General features: G+C 42.0%; 1 protein-coding gene across 7 annotated transcripts in view; it reads left to right on the plus strand.

Annotated features, from left to right (window-relative positions):
* Window positions 1-24052, plus strand: part of PHLDB2 (pleckstrin homology like domain family B member 2) — a 104509-nt gene that overhangs the window by 16276 nt on the left and 64181 nt on the right. For all 7 annotated transcript variants that reach the window (XM_054045690.1, XM_054045682.1, XM_054045695.1 and 4 more), the window contains exons 2-3: window positions 4938-5048; window positions 10519-11843. In XM_054045690.1, coding sequence (XP_053901665.1) covers window positions 5000-5048; window positions 10519-11843 — 1374 coding nt within the window. In that variant the 5' untranslated portion in view covers window positions 4938-4999. The remainder of the gene's footprint in view (window positions 1-4937; window positions 5049-10518; window positions 11844-24052) is intronic.

Genomic DNA, 24052 nt, shown 5'->3' on the forward strand with positions numbered 1-24052 from the left:
ACCCCTGATCTAATGTATCCGATATCCCTGTCAGATTTATTTGGACTTGTCTTTGTGATTCGTTTGTTAATAAAAGACTAAACTTTCCACTGTCTGGAAAAGCAGACTGTGTTATAGCCATGACAAGCTTTTACGAGGCTAAATAGTCAATGGTAAATGAAAGGAAGAACAGCACATATGGAGAGAGGATACCATCCCAAATCTGTGTGTTTTGTAAACTGAAGGTGGATAAAGCCATTTCTATGGATTGGTGGAATTGGTGTGCAAGAATATTGGTATACAATTTATAAATTAGATGTGAACTCCATTCTTCAAAAATGAGAGGTTTTTAAATGTGAAGTAATACTTGTATTATAACTAGGGTGACCAGATAGCAAGGGTGAAAAATTGAGACGGGTGCCGGGGTAATAGGCACTTATATAAGACAAAGCCCCAAATATTGGGAATGTCCCTATCAAATCAGGACATCTGGTCACCCTAATTATAACTGGACTGTTTTGTTAGAGTAAGAGCCTGGTTGCATAGTGAATCATTGTGTTTTATGGTTGTTAATAAAACAAAACTTAAAAATTTGGCCTGGGCAATGTAAAGATGAGAGTTCAGTCCTAATGCTGATTCTGTGCACTTCAGATGACTTTGCAAATCCCAGATGAAATCACTTTGTTTCCTAACAGACAAGGCAGAATGCACTGTATGCTCATTAATGGAGTTGGACTCCCATTGACTTATATGGAAGTTGGATCAGGCCGTAAATAACTAATCCGAGTATGTGTGGATGACTGTATGCAATAAACTATGCTTCTTGACCTATTCATTTGTTTATTTTCCCAGAAGTTTATATTTCACAGCATTACTGATTTGTAACTTAAAGTGGGTTTGAAAAAGACAGGTTTAATCAGGTGATAGCGCTATCTATATTTATGTCTATATATATATCTATATAATTATTAGTCCTATCTCTAAAAAGTTAATTTTTATTTGATTCTCCATTGTAATTTCTATACAAACAGTGAACACAATGAAATCCTTAAAGGTGACATGCATTAAGAAGGCCTGAAGGGTTTTGTTTTTAATTTTTCTAGTTTGTGCTTTTACATTCGAAATAACAGAAATGTCAAGTTTGGGTTATCTGATTTTGTTAGAGGTCTTCTTGAGAGAGGTGATAACACAGATGTGTGTTGAGAACTCTCAAACCTGAATTGAGATAGTGTGATATGTAATTTTTAACAAAGACATTACATTCTTTCTCTTGCTTGTTTATTAGGCAGTGGAAATAAATTAGGTATTCACAAAAACAAACAAAAAGTGTTTTCATCTGTTTCGTTCAAACAGTTGAAAACACATCCCCTCTTGGTTGCTCAGTGTTCAATCTCTTGTCATATAAAAAATTTATTGGTTACAAGGTTGCCATAGAGTCTTCATGGGAGATAAGACCTGAACTTCCAATATAAAAACAAGCAGATTTTTCTTTGTTTTTAACAAAAGCCTTATCAGCTGATTTCATATATCACAAAGCAGCTAAAATAGGAACAAGCTCAATTATGTTTTTTTTCCTTTTCAGTTTATCTTTTAAATTCTGCACTAGAGATATTTTAGAATGTATAAGTAGTTGTGACTTAAAATCTTTCTTAACCTCCCCCAGCCCCCCCGCCCCCAACCATAGTGCTTCTGTCCCCTACTCCACTAAAGTTTTCCATCTTTTCCTTTTACTGTTTCATAAATATAAATTACATTTTTGGGTGGTAAAATACTGTCATAAATGTATGTGATTCTGCTCTTTGATCAGAAATTGAACACGTACTGGGAAGTTAAAACACCTATTGCTTTCACTGTTGTGTGATCATCAGATGTGCACCATGTACGTTTTTTGAGCTTTCCATCACTGCCAGTTCTCCTTGGCTTGTGATGTGCTTGTAATTTGTGTGGCCATTGGAAAAGAAAGGACTATTTGCCCTTACCACAGGCTCTTAAAATGTGGTTAGCTTATATATGCTGAGAGAACTTGTTTCTTTACAGCAAATATATTTACAGTGGAATAAAGTTTTGTTAATACTGCCTTTCCTACAAACAGTGCCCCAAGATATTAATGCAATTACAGAGCTAAATAGGATTTAAATGTGGAGGCAAGGGTTAAGAAAAGTTTTCGGCTGAGATGCTTAAAGAAATGGAGAGTGATACTGAAGGCTGTAGGTGCAGCAGCAGGGAAAGTTCTTGCACTAGTAAGGATGTGACTGTGTGGAGACTAATTGGCTCACAGTATGTTTTAGTAATAGTTAAAAATTGACCCTATCTCTTAACTAGAAAATTAGCTAGCTAAAAATCAACAGTGATTACATGTTGCCATGGAGTATGGGACCGAATGCTTAGCCTTTTGCTTTGTTCTCAGGCGGTTGGTAGGGGCTTGGGAGCACTGCACATGATGCTCTGTTAGCCCCTAGAGGGACTGAAAGATTGATGGGGTGCAGATGTAGCAAGGTCAACCCTTTTCCTGCTGGAAGAAGAGTGTCTGCAACATGGATACTTTGAGTAAGGACAGTTAACGGAAGGGGGATGCTGGGGGAGCTGGGAGATAGAGGCAATGGAGAAAGATCCTTTCTATTCCTTTAAGAACCCTTGGAGAGGTCGCAGAGGGGTGAATGTGACAATAAACTCTCAGTGGCACAATAACACTAAACTAATGTTAAGTTTAAAACCCAGGCTTAAGTGCTCTCTGGAAGACTGGGGAGGGCAGCTCCCTCCTCAGCACAGTGAGAGATCTATGGTGGGGCAAACAGACAAATACTCTCCACCCACAGAAGGGGTGGAGGTGATTCACTAAAGAAAAAGCATCATCAGTGGGGTCAGCACAGGAATGAGTCACAGAAGTGAGTTTTAGAAAAGGGCCTATGACAGAGAAGAGGGAAGGGGACGGGGTGTACAAGAAGGGAGAGAATATTCCAAGTGTATGGGGCAAGATGATAGAAGGTAGGAGAAGACAAAGGCTCTCTGTGGAAGGCTGTGGACAGCTTGCTGTGCTTTACTGCCAGGAAAATAATGTACAAAAGCATGACAAGTAAATTCTGTACACAGACAACTGAGACATCGTATTTTGTGACTATTAAAGTTGGACAGGTTGCCTGTCTATAGAGAAGGTTACACAGTTGCCTCTATTCTTTGCTTGTCTCCTGCAACCCTTTTTTTTTTTTTAAATGGGAGAAACCTAAAAACAATCAACGTTCATATTGTCATTTAATGGGCAGAAATGATGTCCCTAGCCTCTGTTTGCCAGAAGCTGGGAACGAGCAACGGGGTGGATCAATTGATGATTACCTGTTCTGTTCATTCCCTCTGGGGCGCCTGGCACTGGCCACTGTCGATAGACAGGATACTGGGCTAGATGGACCTTTGGTCTGACCCAGTATGGCTGTTCTTATGTTCTTATGTATTTTAAAGGATTTTATTTCACTCATTTGTAATCTCAGTTGCATTAATTAAAAAAAGACATTTTATTATCATTTCCTTATTACACAAGGGCCTACTTGACACTTCCCATATTAATTTTCATTTATTTTTAGATCTCTAATTAATGGCAAGGATTGCACACTGGAAATCTTGTGTTAAAAGTTGGCGGTTTTGTGGGTTTTGTAACCATATCTAGAGTGACCATATTTCCAAAAGTAAAAATAGGACGGCCAGGCCCAAGCCGTCTCCCCCCCACACCCCGCCCCAGCCTGCAGGGCTAGTCAGAGCCACCCCCCCACTGCTGACTCCCCCCCCCAGCTCCGTGCCCCATGCCACCCATGGGTGGGGCTGGGGCCGGGTGCCTGAGCTCCCTACCACCCATGGTAGCGGCTGATGCCCCCAAGCGCCGCAACACCAGCCATTGGGACTGACCTCCCCTGAGCTCTGTGCCCCTGCCACCCACGGCTGGGGCTGAACCCCTTGCTGCCCGCAGTAGCGGATGATGCCCCCGAGCTCCGCACCACCAGTGACTGGGACTGATTCCCCACCCCCACCCCGAGCTCCGTGCCCCACACCTCAGTTGCCTCTTTCAATGTTCCTCCATGCCCCTGCTGCGGGGGTGTGGGCGGGGGCGGGGGGGGTGTCCAACCTTTTTGGTAAACTGGGCATTTGTTTGTTTGCTCTTGTCAGCTGATCAGTTGGGAAGAGCAAATGGGAGAAATGCCCATTTTCCTTAAAAAAGTCGGGACCCCCGGGACAGAGCTTAAAAATGTGACTGGCCCGGCCAGAATGGGACATATGGTCACCCTAGCCATATCCAGGGATTTTTTTTTAATAAACTTGAAACAGTCTTTGTTGTTCTCCTATGGTTTAATTCCTTTAGAAGCTTGAGATGGAAATTTGTCCTTTCTATATTTTGGCTTGTGCACTCTGATTTGATATATGTTTGTGTGTGATTGCAGGGCTGCTGGCATTAAATTTTGTTCAAGTATATTTTTATACTGATAATACTGTTATAGCACTTTTCCCATCTGTCTCAGTTTTTTATGAAGACTCATGCATTAAACATTTCAAAAAGAGCCTTGGTGAGGTAACTATTCACAATTTTTACGATTTCTAAAAGAAAGACACAGACAGGGCTGCAAATAGAACCCAGGAGTCCTGTTTATTAACTAGACGCATTCTCTCTTTTAAAGGAAAAAGAGAGGTTAATGATTTTTTTTGTGTGAACAGGAGAAAACCATAAAGTTACATGGACTTTCAGATTGACAAATGAAGCCTAACAATGAACTGAAATGTTGATGACCCCTATTTCATATATTTGATATATCCATGCCAAACATCTTTGTACCATTTCTGTTCCAGATGTTGGTGGTATTCCTGTCAGTCAGAAGAATATTGTGAAAAGCTTATTTCAGTTGTGCATTTTAAAAATGCCTTTTAAAAAAGTTTCAGCATGAATTTATTAAAATATATTTTCCTTCTGTTACTTGCAGGTCAAAATTTACCTGGCTGATTCATATTCGCTTTGTCTTAACCATGCTATAGAGGAATAAACATGATGCCAAACAGAGGTAACCTCTCTTCCTTCCAGAGCATTGCATCAGGTATGAAATGCACAAAGCACATGTCTTGTAACTTTATTGGAGATTTCATTGGTTTTGGTGCTATAATTTTGTTTGCTCTGTAAATTGTCAGTTCTCTGCTCTTGTTACCTTCATAATTTATTTTTCTTAACTAAGAGGGAACTATTGTCATAACACAGGGGTGGACAAACTTTTTGGCCCGAGGGCCACATTGGGGTTGCAAAACTGTATGGAGGGCTGGGTAGGGAAGGCTGTGCCTCCCCAAACAGCCTGGCCCCTGCCCCCTATCCAACTCCTCCCACTTCCCGCCCCCTGGCTACCCCCCTCAGAACCCCCCACCCATCCAACCCCCCCTGCTCCTTGTCCCCTAACCGCCCCCCTCCCGGGACCCCCCACTCCTAACTGCCCCCTAGGACCCCACCCCCTATCCAAGCCTCCCTGCTCCCTAACTGCCCTGTCCCCTATCCATACCCCTGCCCCCTGACAGGCCCCCCGGGACCCCACACCTATCCAACCGTCCCTGTTCCCCGTCCCTTGACCCCTATCCACATCCCCCACCCCCTGACAGGCTCCCCGGGACTCCCATGCCTATCCAACCCCCCACCCTGTTCCCCGTCCCCTGACTGCCCCCCAGAACCTCTGCTCCATCCAATTGCCCCCTGCTCCCTGTCCCCTGACTGCCCCCTGGGACACCAACCCCTTATCCAACCCCCCAGTCCCTTTACCATGCCACTCAGGGCAGCACATCTGGTAGCCGCGTCACCCAGCCACGTGGCTGCCGGGGAAGAGGGACAGCAGGGGAGGGGCTGTGGGGCTAGCCTCCCCAGCTGGGAGCTCAAGGGCCGAGCCAGATGGTCCCGCAGGCCAGATGTGGCCTGCGAGCCATAGTTTGTCCACCTCTGCCATAGCATCTGGGTGCATCACAAAAAAGAACAAATCTCAGTTTTATGTCTGTCCTCAGTGAGTAGCAGAACTGACCCTCTGATTAACCACCTAGACAGAGAAACCAGACAAGGAAGAAAAGAGAAGATGCTGCCTCTTTATAACTCTCTCTGGCAAATACTTGGCTTAAAAGATGATCGTTGCACTGTGCACCGAAGGTTAAGCAATTACAGCTCTGTCTGACCTCCAGAAGGAATGAATTCCTTACACATTACCAAGCACACCCTGCCTCTAGTCTTCATGACTATATGTGTAGGGAGTGCCAGCAAGAGTATCTAAGGAGTCATGGTGCATTCGGAGAGTCATTACTGAAACAATTAAAAAATTCCACCAAAGATCTGGTTTATGGACAGACAGCTAGATTCAGCTAAGTGTAGAAGTCCTATTGATTTAAGTGCTTTGCTTCATTGAGGCTGATGTGCTGAGGAAATCATATAAGGTAAAGTATGGAACAGTTAAATTCAAGCGGCTGCATAGAGGTATTTCTGACTTTTGTTTGTTTTGCTCTTTGACATGAGAAGTACAAGGAACTTTTCATTGCTCTGATGAACAAATGTGATCATTTTCATTAGTTTACTTGTTCTTTCGCTAATGGCTTTATTCTTCATGAGATTAAATGTGCCCCTTCAGTGTTGAAGGGTAGTAATGAAACAGTCCCTAAAATTACATTACTGTGCCCGAACATGTTCTGTACAGGAGTCAGTAGAAATTATGCAAAAAACAGGGTAACGTTTGATGCTAATTTAGGCTAGTTGCATCATGATCTTGTTTTGAATGGTTAGTATTTGATGCGAGATTAATTGAAAGTGTGAGAGAGATTTGGAATGAGGGGGGTGAGAGGGTTGTTAAGTACTATTAAGAATGGAGTGGTGAATATGAAGAATAATCTCTCACAATCACAAATAACTTTCATGTTTTTGGTCTTCGGGTTTGAACTTCTAAACACCACTCATGCAAGTGCTTAATCTTTTTCAGTTGGTTTTGTTTTGTTTTGTTTTACCAGACAGAGCCCTGTGGAACACGAATGGCTTTTTTTTCTTTTTGTCAATTTGAACTTGATTGTCACCACTAAACAAAACTTGTACAAGTCCTGTTGAAGTTTTCTATCTAAAATTTCACATTATAAGGAACTGTCTGGCTCAAAGTACCAACAATGAGATAAGATGCCTTTCATCACTAAACTTGCTGGCTCAAATCCAGCCAAGATTATTAGTATTCAAAAGTCATTAACATTCAATCCTGATTGACCCTGTGAAATGAGTTGGTGGTGTTGTCTACTTTCCAGGGACCTACATGCTCTAGCATGAAGGCATGAAAGGGTATGTAGTGTCAGACTTTGGGTTCAGGTCTGAAGCTGCAGATAATGTTTTCAACAGGCATAACAGGGAAGGTCCTCTCATGGATCAGTAATTGGTTAAAAGATAGGAAACAAAGGGTAGGAATTAATGGTCATTTATCACAATGGAGAGAGGTAAACAGTGGGGTTCCCCCAAGGAATTGTACTGGTACTTGAGCTATTCAACATATTCATAAATTATTTGAAAAAGGGAGTGAACAGTGAAGTGGCAAAGATTGCAGATGATACAAAATTATTCAAGATAGTTAAGTCCAAAGCTGATTGTGAAAAGTTGTAAGAGGATCTCAGAAAACTGGTTGATTTGGCAACAAAATGGCAGATGAAATTCAACATTGATAAATGCAAAGTAATGCACGTTGGAAAAAATGATCCCAGCTACATATATATAATAATGGTTCTACATTTGCTGTTACTTGGAGTCTCCATGAATAGTTCTCTGAAAGCTTCAGCTCAGTGAGCAGCAATGGTCAAAAAGGCTAACAATGGTAGGAACCATTAGGAAAGGGATAGAAAATATGACTGAAAATATCATCATGCCACTATGTAAATCTATGGTACACCCACACCTTGAATACTGTGTACAGTTCTGGTCTGCCCATCTCAAAAAAGATATATTCGAATTGGAAAAGGTATAGAGAAGGGCAACAAAGATGATCAAAGGTATGGAATGGCTTCCATACGAGGAGAGACTAAACTGATTAGGGCTATTCAGCTTTGAAAAGAGATGACTAAGAATGGGATATGATAGAGGTCTATAAAATCACGAATGGTGTGGAAAAAGTGAATAGAGAAATGTTATTTACCCTTTCCCAAATACAAAAACTAGGGTCACCCAATGAAGTTAATAGGCAGCAGGTTTAATACAAACAAGAGGATGTACTTTTTCACACAGTGCACAGTTAACCTGTGGGACTTATTGCCATGGTGTGTTGTGATGGCAAAAAGTATTACTAGGTTCAAAAAAGAACTAGATAAGTTCATGGAGGATAGGTCCATCAATGGCTATTAGCCAAGGTGGTTAGGAATGCAACCCCATGCTTGGGATGACTCTAACCTGATTGCCAGAAGCTGGGAGGGAATAACGGGGGTGGATCATTCCAACTGCTCCATTCTGTACACTCCCCCTGAAGCTCTGATACTGGCCACTATTGGAGACAGAATACTGGGCAAGATGGACCATTGATCTGACCCAGTATGGCCGTTCTTATGTTCTTAACCATTAGATGAGACAATAATTTTAGCAATAAGTAAAACAGACTGCACTGTGTTTATGTGGTAAATAGGGATGAGATAACCCTTTCCAGTTAATTGATTTCAGTTGGAACTGCGGGTACTCAACACCTCAGAAAATCAGGCCTATGACGAGTCCTGTACCCTCACCACAAGACCATTGTTGCTCTGAAGGATAATTGCTTCCTTAACTTCAAATACACAGCTAATTCCTTGATTTAGCCTGCCAAAGAGTGGCTTTAAAGGTTAAGTGAGCTGTTTTACATCAGCAAAGGCCTGAGATCAAGCCCCCTCAGGGTTCTGTGTGTCTCTGGCAGTGGCTGATGCTATCACTGACAGAAGGAGAGCAGGAACTGCATTCCTTTCACTGCTTTAGGTACCAGAGATTTCCTTTCTAACGGAAACTCCTCAGAACTCTTGGGCTGAAATTTGGATCTTGACACGTAACTGAACAAAAAATGATTTTTCATCTCATGATCTGTTTGACTATGTATTTATAGCTTGTAATTCTGAACTATTGTTCTACTAGGGACATGGGATCTTAAACAGCTTTCTGTATTTATAACAACCTTGGATTCCCCTTTAATAACGCAAGGTGGCTAACTTCATATTTTTTTTACATCTTAAAGACTATAGTGCTTATAGAGAGCTTTTCATCTTTCAAGTGTTCTACAAACATCAAAGAACTAAACTATAATACCCTTGAAAAATAGGTTGTATTCTCATTTTACAGTGGGGAAAACTGAGGCAAGGGGGTGATTTGTCCACATTTATATAGGACCTCGGTACAAAGTCCACTGAAGCAAATGGAAGCACTCTCATTGACTTGAGTGAGCTATGGACCAAGCACATAGTTAATAGGTTGCATTTAGTCTTTCTGTATCTCAGTTCTCTGTCTGTAAAATGGGATTAATTTTACTTCCCAACCTCACAGGAGTTTTGAGAAGATACATAAATGAAAGATTGTGAGTTGCGCAGATTCTGTAGTGATGGGGGCTATATATCTACAAGATAGATAGATAGGGATGGGACTTGAATTCATGAGTTTGTGTCTCCTTCTCATGTGTTCTAAACCAGTTGTTTTCCACCATTTTGAGCTCAGCACCCATTTATAAATGTTTGTGGTCTGTTGCCACCCAGTAAATAGTCTGGAGTGGAGGCCTGGGGTGGTTTCAGTCATATCCTGCCCCCCGTAGTGTTGGGTCCTGCCCAGCACTCACCCCACAGTGGTAGCGCCTATAACCCCTGTGCTGTGGGGCTGGCTGGGATTGGATCTCCACTCTGGGCATTGCAACCTCCATGGTTGCAGCGCTGCTCAGATTTGGCCCCACTCCCCGACTGGACAAAATTTGTGTGAGTGGAGTTGTGATTTGGCTCATGGGGTTGCAGTGCCAGACACTCAAGTATGGCCTATCCGTATTCTCATCGCCATAATGACTGGGCTAAACCTGAGTGGTGCTGGGACCTGCGAGACAGCAGGGAGGTGGTCCCAGCCTACTCTGTTGGACAGGAGTCACAGGAGCTGCCCCACAACCCTTTGAAACATTCTGGCAATCCAGTTTTAGGTCCCGACCCATGGGTTGAGAAACCCTGTTCTAAACCACACCTTTAAAAAACTCTGTTAGAAAAACTAGGGTCAGTATTTCTAGTGGGCAGGTCACCAGAACAGGCGTCAAGGGATGTAGATTCTTTTCCCATCTGTGTCACCGATATGCTGTGTAACCTTGGGGAAATCGCTTGACTGCTCTCTGACTCAGTTTCTTTCTCTGTCAAATTGGGATTATAAAATTTACACACCCACCTTTGTTAAGGTTTCTAATAATAGAATTACATATCTTAGAACAAAGTTATTTTTCCATGATAGATTAAGTATATACGATTATTTTTAACTAATTGCGGGGTGAGGCTTTCTCATGTATTTGCTGAAAACTAATTTTTCCCCTTTTTTCCTCTCTCTCACAGATTCCAGTAAGATTATGGCAGAATACAGCCACATACAAAACCAGCTGGAATTACAAAATACTAGTTTAGGAAAAAGCTCTGTAATTAATTCCTTTGAAAATGATCTCCAGGATATTATGGATAGCCTCAACCAGAAGAAATATTCATCAAGCCTTAAATTTAAAACAAATGGGGACTCCTCTGGTTCCTATTTAACCCTATCACAACCTGTGCCAGCTAAACCCAGCCCTTCATCTAGTGTTAAAAATATACAACCCGCTACCAAAATTCAAGGATGTAAACCCTTTTCTTGTGAGAGCCCTTATCTTTCAGATAAAAGTGTCTCTGTAAAGCATATGGGTTTCACTTCTCCATCCTCTACTGGGTACAGCCTGAGAAGGACAGACTTCGATATTCATGCCAACAGAGAAAATGAAAAACTCTTTGGACATGTGGATAAGTTTCACTATTCAAAATATAGTCAAAAAAATAAATCGTATGACAATGTCTTCTTGCCAGCAGTGCTGGATGGGAAGAAGAACTCAGGCTCTCTTCTTGCAATGTGGAATGGAAGCTCAGGTAGTGAAATAATTCTCTCACCTGTTAGCAGTTCAGGGGCTGCAAGCATGCCTTCCAGCCCAAAACAAGGCAGGAGGATGAATATTCAAGACCACCTAACCCTTCATTCAAGACCAGTTAAGCATAAAGAGACCATGACTGAGACTCTGGGTTCAAGAACTAGGAAGTATTCTGGTGGGTCACTGGGTCATATGGGAGTTTATAGTCGTTCTCTGCCCAGACTGTATAAATCGACAGAAAGCCAGCTGATGCCATTAAGTTTGCCTCCAAGAAACTCTGTTGGTAATTCCAAAAGAAAAAAACACGGAGAAAAAGATCTACCTCAAAGTGCATTAGATGCTGATAATTACCTTAATTTTTCTTCTTGCAGCTCAGGGGTGTCACCATATACAAATTCTGTGTCTGACAGTAATTCTTATGTTAGTTCAACTCTTAGTGTTCCTGCAAGCCCCCGAATAGCTAGAAAAATGCTTTTAGCATCTTCCTTCTCCCATGTTTCTGATGATTTTGATAGATTTGGACTCTCAGGGACAAACCCCAGTAATTCTTTTTCCCCTGTGGATCTTGACAGAACATTCTCTGTCAGAAGAAACATTTCCACTAGTTCCATGGAGTTTGATGAATCTGACCTGGAAAGCTTCAGACAGACACCTACCTTACGGGAGAGAAAAAACAGTATTAGTTCAATTTCTGGAAGAGATGACCTAATGGACTATCACAGGAGACAAAGAGAAGAGAGGCTTAGAGAGCAGGAGATGGAACGACTGGTAATTTTTCTTTTCCTTTTAATTTTTACCAGTGTTTAATGCTTGCAAAACTAACTTTCCAAAGAAAACTATTAAGAGTATACAGTAGATGCAAAACATCTGCTGTTGTGTTTTGAAATTCAAATACATGACCTTGTGCGCTGGCGGATTGTTTACTATGTCAGTCTCTAAAGTTAATAGGTATATAGTATGCTACATCAACATATCAGATGGTATCATTCAACCATTTGAAAAAAATGTAGGAAATTCACAGAAATTATGGTAGTTCAATCTGTGGGTTCCGCCAAAATATCTATGTACATAAAACCCACAAATTGCACGGCAGGGCTCCAACACTCTTAAAAAAAATTTTTTTTTCCAAGTTGATGGCACTGTTTTGTGGTAAACACTGGGTAAAAAAACAAAACAAAACCTATGTCTCCACTGTAAGATTTCAGGGTCATGCTTCAATAAGCACCAAAGAATTGGACAACAAAATTACCTGATGTGTAATTGCTTGGTCAAGACTGTCTCCTGAGTATCTTCATCAAAGCATCGATTTCTCTACTTGTTGGTTCTTTCTAGTGATCACAAGGCGAGGGAGGAGGGGAATCATTTCTATTCTGTAGGACATCCAAAATGTTTGATGCAAGACAAAATATTAAGATTATATAATGCTTCAAAAATTAAAGGTAAAATAATTGTAGCTATACTGATCCATCAATTAAAACTGGATAATACCCCAAAAGGAGAAATCATATAACAGAAACACACTATTTGAAAAAAATCAAATATTTCAAAATGTAAATTTAAAAAAATATTGTATTTGAAAACTTCCTCAAGAGAATATTTACCTTTTTGCCCCAAATATTTTTACACTTATAGCCAAGTAAAATGCACCCTTTGTTGCAGGGATCATATAAGGTCATGTATACACAGAAGTTGCACTGATTTTATTCTATCAGTTTAGAAATTGATGTACTTAAATGGGTGCAGTCCCATTTGTGAACACTCCTAACTAGTTTAAAAGTGACTCTGTATCAGTTTAGTTCAGGGGTGGGCAAACTACTGCCCACGGGCCGGATCTGGCCCATCAGGGCTTTGGATCCGGCCTGCAGGATTGCCACCCCCTTGACGCCACGGGCCCTGCACCGCTGCCGAAAACGGTCGGCACCATGTCTCTGCAGCCCCTGGGGGGAGGGAGGCAGGGCCAGAGGGCTCCGTGTGCTGCCCTCGCCTGCAGGCACCACCCCCTGCAGCTCCAATTGGCTGGGAATGGGGAACCGTGGCCAATGGGAACTTCAGGGGAGGTACCCGCAGGCGAGGGCAGCACACAGATCCCTCTGCCCCCTGGCTCCCCCAGGGGCTGCAGGGACATGTTTTAGCCCCGCAGAGAACCTGTCTTAGCCCCATTGCACGCCACTGCCACCCTGGAGCCGCTCCAGGTAAGCAGCGCCGGGCCGGAGCCTGCACCCCGAACACCTCCCGCACCCCAACCCCCTGGCCTGAGCCCCATGCCACACCCCGCACCCCTCCTGCACCAACCCCCTGCCACACCCCTCCTGCATCCCACCCCTTCCCTGAGCCCCCTCCCACATCCCAACCCCTTGCCGCACCCCTCCTGCACCTGAGCCCTGAGCCCCCTCTCACGCCCCTCCTGCACCCCAACTCTGCCCTGAGCACCCTCCTGCACCCCACACCCTCCCACACCCCAACCCCCTGCCCTGAGCCCTCTCCCTCACTCTGCATCCCCTCCTGTACCCCAATCCCCTGCCCTAAGCCCCCTCCTGCACCCTGAACTCCCTCCAGCACCCGAACCCTCTGCCCCAGCCCTATATTCATGGCCCAGGATGCAATTTCCCCACCCAGATGTGGCCCTCGGGCCAAAAAGTTTGCCCACTCCTGGTTTAGTTTTTCAGTTCCTTACACATTTTGAGGTAAATTAAACTAAGGCACTGTTAAACTGATCTAGTTATATGGGTGCAACTTTTGTGTGTAGACAAAGCCTAATATCTGCAGTGGAGTTTACTTGATTCTGCTGTGTCAGATCATTGTATGACAAAATTCAGGGATACAGATGGAAATTTGAGGAAAGAGTGGCGGTTGGCTATTGAATCCACAAATATGCTGATTCATCGACCACAAATACTCATATAATGAGTATACGGGGTCATGGCCTTTATTCTAGGCCAAGTTGAAAGCGGTCTCTGGTTGAAGACTGGATTCTGTTTAATTCTTGCTCCTAAATCCTGTGTATTTCCCCCCCCCCCACTCCCCGCCCCAACCTCATACCAGTATAGAGGCATTAATTTCACCAATGTTCGTTATTTAGAGATACTGAACATATTATAATTTATATATTATAAAAACATATTATAGGTATACTCAAAATTAAAGTCTATTATTATTTTAAAAAACAAAGCAAACATTTTCGAAGTTGGGTGCTTAAAGTAAGGTACCTAAATCCATATTGGATTTCTAAATGAAACTAGCTAGATTTTCAGAAATATTGAGGGCCTATGATTTCCATTAAAGCCAGTGAGTGCTGCAAATAGAGTTGGATGGACAACTTGTGTGTGTGTGTGGGGGGGGGCGGCGTGGGGGATCACCATTTTAATCAAATTTTTGCTGAAATCTTTTTGGATATAAGTATTGTCTCCCATTTTTTGACCAGATTTAGGTATGAGTTGTCAGTGCTTCTGATAATGTGGTGACTTATTTTGGTGCCAGACTTGAAGTGTCCACTGTGGAAAGTTTTGGTTTAACATTTTTACTGTGTTAGAGCCATTGACTCCTTTCCAGTGAACAATGCTACCAGCTTGCAAGAGGGAGGTACTCCGTCACTGAAAAATTCAAACCAAGTATAGTGTAGTGGTTTTGTATTTTTAAGAGGAAAATCCTGGATTTTGGGATGCTTCTACAGTTAGTACTGCTGTTCTCTTGAAAGTAAAACGCCAATCTAAAGATATGTTCTGATTCTGTTTTTAGATGAGATGACTAAATCTTTCCTTTTATTTAGCATTTGTTTCTCCCAGCTCAATACGTCCTTAGAATCCTGATCCTATAAAAGGAGAATTAGCCTAATGTTTTCTCAACATGTTAAAATGTGTGAAAGATTGACTGTTTTAGGTGCTGTATGACTTACACATGAAGGAATTTGCTTGTTCTTGATTTAGTCTTCTCTTCAACATTCTGCTATATATTACTTTTTGAAGTTATCTAGTTAAGGATTGGAAATCAGAACAATATATTTGAGAGCTTGAGCAATCACTATAATTAGTTAGCCAAGCCCTAGCAGGAAGTATATATTTGTAAAAATACCATTTCTTTATACCCTGTATATAAAAATCAGTGTTGGGTCTTCATGCATTCAGAGTCTGATTTTTCCAAATGGGCTGAGCACCCACAGCTCCTTGGGACTTCTTTACTTTTAGCTTGATTTTGCACACCTGCTAAAGGTACTTAACCCTTCTTCTTCCTGCTTGATGGAATGTGGATTTGTACAGCATGTTTCCTGTGGAAAAGATGATAGATAACTGAAAATGCGTAGGTTCAAAGTGCTGAGTAGAAGTGTGGGTTGAATGGCTTACCGATAAATGATTTGGGGAAGTTAGTTTTTATCCAAATATTTGGCCTTTTAATGTGAGGTAAGCCAAATAGAATGTGTTTAGAGAGATTCTGGAAATGCAAACATCAGTTTTGAAACCGTGTTTCAGGCACTGTAATACTTTAAAGAGTCAGTGTAGTTTGGCCCACTATTTTCCTTTGAACTAACCAATTTTTTTCTTTTCTTTTTCTTTTTATGATTTTTTAAAAAACATCTCTGAAACTGCTTTTTGTGTGTGTTTGCTTGCTTTTAACTTGCACAGGCTGGTGGAGAATGTTGAAACTGCAGCCTTTGTTAGTCCCTGAATATGAAACTAAATGGTCTGCTTTTACTGTTCACATGGAGTAAAACACCGAAGTAAACAAACAGCACAGACACTGAAATGTCCATTTCAATTTCTGGAATAATTTTAGCTTCAGTAATGTAATTCTAATTTTGTTACCCATGTGACAAAGTAATTTTCTTTTTAAGTGCAGGGTTTGGTGCTCTTTCTCTCTTTTTAAAAATATATATGTATCTGTGGGCCAGAGTCCAAACTGGTGCATGGAGGTGTCAATCAAACTTTCCTGTGCCAGCCTGTTTCCCTGTATCTCATGAGGCTGGTTGTGTCCCTGATCTTGTCCTCCTCTCTGGATTTTCTGTAATGGGTATGAGTATGTGTCATGAGCTGCAGGACAGGGAAGACAGCTTTAGGGTTATAGCCAGAATTCCATAAGAGCTATGCTGATCAAGGTTGCTGAGGCGATAGCGTGATTGGACTTTGCATCTTGGAGGAGTGGAGTGTGGGGAGGATCTTTCAGAATTTTTACCATCAGAAGCCATTGTAAATTCTGGCTGAACTTAGCCAAAGTTTTTAAACACATCTCCCCCTTATAACTGGTTTATGAATGTTTAAAGGAAAGACCTATTAGACAAATAAACATTCATAAAATACTTGACTAACCCTCACATGTTTGAGTATAATATAAACTCCAATACATATTGAAGTTCGAATGCAATCAATCATCTGAATCTAAGAAAAGCAGGGGGATGAATAGCAGTATTGGTTGAAATACTGACTGTAGTAAGGAATTTATACACAAGCTGACAGAGACAAGTTGGATAGATATTAAGGACAATCTAGGCAAATTGATACTTAGGTGCTGTCAGATAGTCACAACCTTGTTGGAGATTGTCTAGTGCTGATTTAGAGGCAGTACAATATTTTACCTGTAGGTGGAGCCACATATTTAAAAATTACTATTTGGAATTAGGTAAAATATTGTCCACAGCCCATCTCTTGGTATGGATCTGTAAACCATACTTTTATAGATCAAGCAGCCTTTCTGGAAATTAGGAATGTATTCATGAGAGATTTTAATTTAAATGAGCAATGAATTAACAAGCAATATGAATATGGAGTTGGAGGAGAACATATTTTAAGAGACTTGTTTCTCCCAGTTTGCTGAATATTTAAGCATGGTCAAAGTTTATTCTGTAAGTAGGAAATAATTCAAAATTAGGTTGAATGTAGAAAACTTGTGGCATCATCATAGTTATGTGTGATGTGTTCATGTGAGTTAAAAAGAAATAAACATAGGTAGGACTTTGAAAGCAGTACAGGGGATTGACACACATATCATCCATTAAACATAATTATAATTAATTTTACAATTAAATTTTATAGAAGATGTCTGGCTCAGTCTTCCATACTGCTTGAAAATCTCAATCACTTTCTTTAACCTATCACTTAGGATATCGAAGGATTATGTAAAAAACATTAGCTAGTTAAGTTTTGCAAACAGCGCCTTGAGGAAGTTGAAAGCTAAATATAGATCATTTCTCCCACTGTTTATATTTAGCAATCTTTGTGGTGTTACAGGGCAGCTGTTTAAGAGCAGTTGAATTTAATACAGGAACAAATACCACACATCAGGTTGAAGCCACTAGATGCTTTAGATACACAGGATGTAATTAACCTTGGTATCCTGGTGAATTTCCATCTTAAGTAACACCCCTATTTTTGCAAAATAGTACTGTAGAATCTTTAATGATCAGCAGTGTTGAGGACCTTACTTTAGATCTCTTCCAACAGACCTAAATAAATGTAAGCAGTTAACTTATTTTTTCCTGCTCTCTCTCTCTCTCTCTCTCTCACACACACTTTTTATATAAACACATGCACACACACTTAGCTTAATTTCTCCAGCCTTGTATTTAATTAGAAGGTGCACTATAGGCCAGAATAGAAATCAGTTTCAATGGAGTTACTCTGTTTTTACGCAGAGATCAGAATATGGAACCATACGAGGGCTTGAATAATTTTGGACTCCTACTAGCCTGAGTGTGATATGAAAAATAAGTACAAGTGTGTGTGTTTGGGTAGGGAAGGAGGGCATCAATCTGAGCAAAATGCAATATCCTGGTGAAAACCTCAGCCCCTACCTCAAAATGCTTTAAAAAAAGAAAAAAAGGTGGGGAGGGTGAGGCTGCTAGGATTCCTAGCAAGTGTACTTTCTGCTCAGGGGCTTCATGTTTGCTGGGTAACTAGTGTCTGATCAATTCAAAGCTCCCCAATTCCCCCACCCTTTTCCTGGTTGCTGGAAGAGAGAAAGAGCTTTCTCTCTGGGTTTGTCTACACTGGGAAATTATAGCTATTATGGAATAAACAATAGCTCTTCCAAAATAGCTCCTCATAAAAATCACTTTATTTTGGAATAAATAGTGTGCTCACAAAGTGCACTGATTATTCTGGAATAAAGTGATTTTTCTGGAATAGAGTATCCACATGGAGAGCTATTCTGGAATAGTTTATTCTGCCATAGTTGTTCTGGTCAATTTTCCCAAATTCCCTCTTCTTTTAACTAACCTTTTCCCCTTACACCTTGAGTGTGTGTGTGTGTGTGTGTGTATGTCTACACAGCGTTTTGGAACCTGAGGAGTAAGCCTCCAGGCTTAGGTCGACAGACTTGGTGGTGTTTGTGCTAGTGCTCTAAAAACCTTTGTCTATTATCTTGGGTATATGTGAAGCCCAGCCCACATCTCCTTCTCTTTAATACTGGAAGGAAAGCAAGCTAGGGAAATGTGGTCTAGATGAAATTACTATAAGGTGGGTGCACCACTGGTTGAAAGAACCATACTAAAAGAGTGGTTATCAAAGGTTTGCTGTCAGACTTGGAAGGTCTATCGAATGGGGTCCACAAGGGTCAGTCCTGCCCAGTCCTATTCAATATTTTTTATTCATTACTTGGATAATGTAGAGGAGAGTATGCTTATATATTTGAAGGTGACACCAAGCTGGGAGTGGTTTCAAGTTCTTAGGAGGACAGAATTGGAATTCAAATGACCTTCACAAATTAGAGAATTGGTCTGAATTGAATAAGGTGAAATTCAGTGAAGACAAGTGCAAAGTACTTCACTTAGGAAGGAAAAACCAAATGCACAACTACAAAATGTGGAATAACTAGCTAGGTGATAGTACTGCTGAAAAGGATCTGGGCTTTATAGAGGGTTACAAATTCAATGCAAGTCAACAATGCGATGCAGGTGTGAAAAAGGCTAATATAACTTTGGGGTACATTAACAGAAGCATTGTATGTAATACATGGGAGGTAATTGTCCTGCTCTACTCAGCACTGGTGAGACCTCATTTGGAGTAGGGTATCTAGTTCTGGCTGCCACACTTTATGAAAGAGACGGGCAAACTGGAGAGAGTCCAGAGGAAAAACAAAAATGATAAAAGGTTTAATAAAGCTGACCTATGAGGGAAGGTAAAAAAATAATAACTTGGCATGTTTACTCTTGAGAAAAGATTAGTGAGGGGGACAGGACACTTGATAAGTCTTCAGATATATTAAGGGCTGTTATAAAGAGGATGGTGATCAATTGTTCTCCATGTCCACTGAAGGTAGGACAAGAATAGAGACACTTAATCTGAAGCAAGGTGGTTAGATATTAGGAAAACTTTCTAACTACAAGGATAGCTAAGCTCTGGAATAGACTTCCATTTGGGGAATCCCCATCATTGGAGGTTTTTAAGAACAGGTGGGAAAAACTCCTGTCAGGGGACAAGCTAGGTGTACTTGTTCTTGGCTCAGCACAGGGAGCTGGACTAGATAATGGGGGCAGGGATAGCTCAGTGGTTTGAGCATTGGCCTCCTAAACCCAGGGTTGTGAGTTCAATCCTTGAGGGGGCCACTTAGGGATCTGGGGCAAAATCAGCACTTGGTTCCAGCTCTAGGAGATGGGATATCTCCATTAATTTAAATTTATAATCTTTTGATGTCCCGTCTAGCCCTACATTTCTAGAATTCTATTAAAGAAGCCTTTGCTCTTTCTGTCTTCTGTTTCCCATAAGCTCCTGGATCTGTGATTGGGAGGAGGGGGTGTCTCTCTACTACTCTACCCCATCTCAGTCTCTCTTTTTGAGTCTTTCTCCCCTTTGAATAGCTCCAGTGCACATACTGTTGCTGCTCGATGCACCATGAAGCTGATAAGCTTCTTGTTAGTTTGTTTGCTACTCACAAGATTCTGAAGAGTAGTGGTGGAAACTCTGGCCAGTTTTCAGTCTTCTGCTGCTGCTTGGCAAAGCTCTGAGCCATATCAGAGGCATTGGAGCAATCTTGCCTGCTAACAGCAGTAGGCACTGTTGTATTGATTATATCTGGTTCGTGTTAACTTGACAATAATTAGGGGTATAGACTCTATTTCTATATATTTTATTAATGGAATCTTAGATTCTGCTAATGGCACTTTCCCTGAAAAGCTTCCTACTTGCTACAAATGACTCGTCAAGTGGATTTTTCAAGCCCTGCCCTGATATCTTGATCTGACATCACCACTTTTCATTTACATAATTCATACACCTGGCATGTAAATGAGATTCACAGAAAAGAGGAGTAGTTGAAGTGGTTGCCATGCCTTCCCACTATCCAGTTTATCTTCATCAGTGCTAACAATGGTGTGTTTGTGTTAGTGTAATATAGGCACTAGAGTTGTACACATCACTTTTCATAGCAGATGGCATGGTTAGAACCCTGCGCAGATACAAAATTTATATCTCTGGATACAAAGCGAGTATCTGTGGAGTTGTAGGGCTCTAGCGACAATGAGCAAGACCAGCAGGGCCATGGTCAGCGACCGGGCCAGGAACCGCAGCAGTGAAAGCAGCACAGCCGCTCGCTGGCTCCTGCGAGCGGCGGCCCAACATGCTGCTGCCTTTGCCACTGTGGTTCCTGGCCCAGTCACTGGCCGTGGCCCTGCTGGTCTCGCTCATTGTGGCTAGACCCCTGTAATTCTGCAGATATCTGCTTTTTATCCACGAATATCCACATCTGCTGATATACATTTTGTATCCGCGCAGCGCTCTAGGCATGGTGGGTTAAAAACACAGGCAAATGGTGTACATAAAAGGGAAAATGTGCTGAAAAAAGGCTTAAAAGTCTTGATTCAAAGCCTCCTGCACTGAATGTAAAACAGCACAACCCAATCTGGCATATTTTATATTTTCTGTATTGTGTAACCTGAAAGCTAGTATGATACATTTCTTGCATAATTTAGTTTAATACATTTTTATCCACATACCACCTTCTTTATCTCTTCAGTTGCTGGGACATTTTCTTGGCTTGCCAGTTGATTTAAGAAATTATGGCTTGAACTGGTGAATGCAGATGTGTTGGAACTAGAAGATGTTGGCTGCAAACAAAGTGATAAAAATAGAATACATGAAATAGCATCAGACAGAACTTCCTGTGTGTAAGCCTCTTAATACACTGCTACACATTTTGAAATAGAAGTGAGATAACTTATTCCCCTCTTAGTTGTACAGCAGTGAGGACAGCAAAAGACACTATTTTTGGTACTGGACATAGGCATTTCTATAACGTGTCCTCAAATATAGAAGTTCAGCAGAAACTTTCTGAAACGTGAGCGAGATTTTTGCCCTATTTTGTGTTTTTTTCCCCAAGTGTTAGAGAGAGCTTTCTGCATTGCCAAGACTTGTAAAGATACCCAAAATAACCCTCCCTACCATCAGCTGACAAAGTGGTAGTTTATCATTGCTCCCATAAGCCTTTTAATGAAGATAAAATGTAGTTATGGTTTAAAATCAGGTATGTCCTATATTGATGAGGTGGGAGACAAGAAATATATCCTGTCATTGCAGGGCGGGATGGGACTGTATGTTTTAATATTGTCTGTCTCATTTCTATCTCTTATGACAATAGTAGGGTTACCATATTTCAAAAATAAAAAAAGAGGACACTCCACAGGGCCCTGGCCCCGCCCCTTTCCCAACCCGCCCCTGCCCTAACTCCGCCCATTCTCCAAAGTCCCCGCCCTAACTCCCCCTCTCCCTCCCAGCCACGTGAAAAGGGCTGCCCAAGTGCTACCGGCTTCACGGTTTGCCGGGCAGCCCCCAGACCCTGCGCCCCCGGCCGGCGCTTCCCCAGCACAGCTGGAGCCCGGGAGGGGAAGCGCCCAGCCGGGGGCGCAGGGTCTGGAGACTGCCCGGCAAACCAGTGAAGCCGGTAGCGCTCGGGCTTCGGGCAGCCCCTATGCCTCCGGACCCTGCGCCCCCGGCCAGGCACTTTCTCTCCCGGGCTCCAGCTGCTCTGCTCCTCCCCTGAACTCTTCAGCTCTGTTTAAGAGCCAAGCTGCCCAAGCGCTACCGGCTTCGGGCAGCCCCCGAGCCGCCGGAGCAGAGCAGCTGGAGCCCGGGAAGGGAAGTGCCCAGCCGGCGGCTCGGGGTCCGGAGGCACGGGGGCTGCCCGAAGCTGGTAGCGCTGGCTCGGGCAGCTTGGCTTAAACAGAGCCCAAGAGTCAGGGGAGGATCAGAGCAGCTGGAGCCCGGGAGGGGAAATGCCCTGCCGGGGGCACAGGGTCTGGAGGCTGCCCGGCAAACCATGAAGCCGGTAGCGCTCGGGCTTCGGCAGCCCCCTTGCCTCCGGACCCTGATTGCCGAAAAGCCAGACATGTCTGGGAAAAGCCGGACGTATGGTAACCCTAGACAATAGTATCAAAGGGCCAGGCCTCACCCAGTGGCAACAGCAAGAGATACATAAATGCTGGAGTTCCTGGCCAGACGTTGCGCAGTGATTTAGGGATTGGGTTGCCTGCCCTAAAGCTAGCAGCTAGGAGGAAAGGAGGATAAACCTGTTACGGGAATAAGGAGAGGCTTAGAAGCTTGGGTATAGTTGCATGGAGGGCTTTTGGAGACTGGGGGGGGGGGAGGGGGTCATAGGTTTGAAGTTGACATCTGTCTACTGTCTGCCACCTGCTTTATGGAAGAATGTATAAAAATTACTGTATCAGATCAGGCTAGCGGACCATGTAGTCCAACAGCTTGTCTCTGACAATGGCCCTAGTAGCAGAGGCTTCAGAGGACGGTGCAAGAAACTCCATAGTGAACAACTTGGAATAAGCTACCCAAAGGGGAAATTTCTGCCTGTTGCTTTATGCCCTGAAACAGGAAGGTTTAGATCTGTTTTAAAAAATACATACATCTGTTCTCTTTAACATTAACTGTGGATGCTCTCATCCATGTAACTTTGTAATCCTTCATTGAATCCTACTAAAAGCTAAGTACTGGTTAATTTGTGTTAAGATTTATTACACTCATGGTTTGCTTCAGGGAAACCGGAAAGAGTGTCTTGCTCTAACTCTTCTACTTGGTTCTTGTTTCTAATTGCTGCTGACTCAAGTGAGATAGGATTACAAGAAGTTAGCTATCTTGCAAAATCTGATTTTGGATTTACTGCCAGGTAGAATTTGGAAACTGAATAAGCCTGTAGTGGTTGTGGCAGGAGGGAGATTCAGAAGAGATGTTGCTGTTGTTATTGTTTTTAAATGTTCTGAGTGATAGTCTAGAAGTGTTTCCTAGAGATAAGATGAAAAATTTACAAAAACCTTATTCATTAGTGTTGGTATTAATGCAAAACATGAAGCTGTCTTAATGAGGTCTTAATATCTTTAAGTAGGCTTATGGTAAGCAGTTTTCCAATTAAAATTTGTTTTCTCTTTTTTTTTAACAAAAGGAACATGAACTTAAGTTATAGTATATTTTAAAAAAATCTAATAATTTTGTTCTCAATTTGATATTAAAAGAAATTATATATAGCATTACAAATCTGGTTTTGCTTTTTAATAAGTTTTAAAAATACTGCAGAGCTGTTCAAAACTTCTGAGGAATTAAATGTTTCTACAATAGCTTGAGCCATGACAGCTTGAAGTCTGTCATAGTTGTTCATATTCTCAGTGTTAAGAAAATGGTGTGACTCCTTCATGAGCTTTTATAACTTAACAGTTTGCTGGCAAAGCAATAACCCCCTGTTTTAGGTTCTGTTCCATTTTGGTCAACCTTTGGTCATGACATATTATTTTCCTTCTTAACCTCCTAAGGATCAAAGGTGGATGTCTCCAGATGTAAAGCAACTTACAAAATTGGTGGGGGAGTGTGGAGAAGAAGGGGGAAATGAAAGTTAATGAAACAGGAAATCCTAAAAAAAGGGAATGATTTCTGTGTAAATTGGTTCTATGTAAAATGAGTGTAACCGTTTAATCTCTGCCAGGAGCATAGCCAAAAGTACAAAGTAGATTGACACATCGTTTTGATAGTAAGCCCTATTGGGCAGGACCGTTCACGTTT

Source organism: Malaclemys terrapin, chromosome 1 (assembly GCF_027887155.1).
Source record: "Malaclemys terrapin pileata isolate rMalTer1 chromosome 1, rMalTer1.hap1, whole genome shotgun sequence".
NCBI classification, from domain to species: Eukaryota; Metazoa; Chordata; order Testudines; family Emydidae; genus Malaclemys; species Malaclemys terrapin.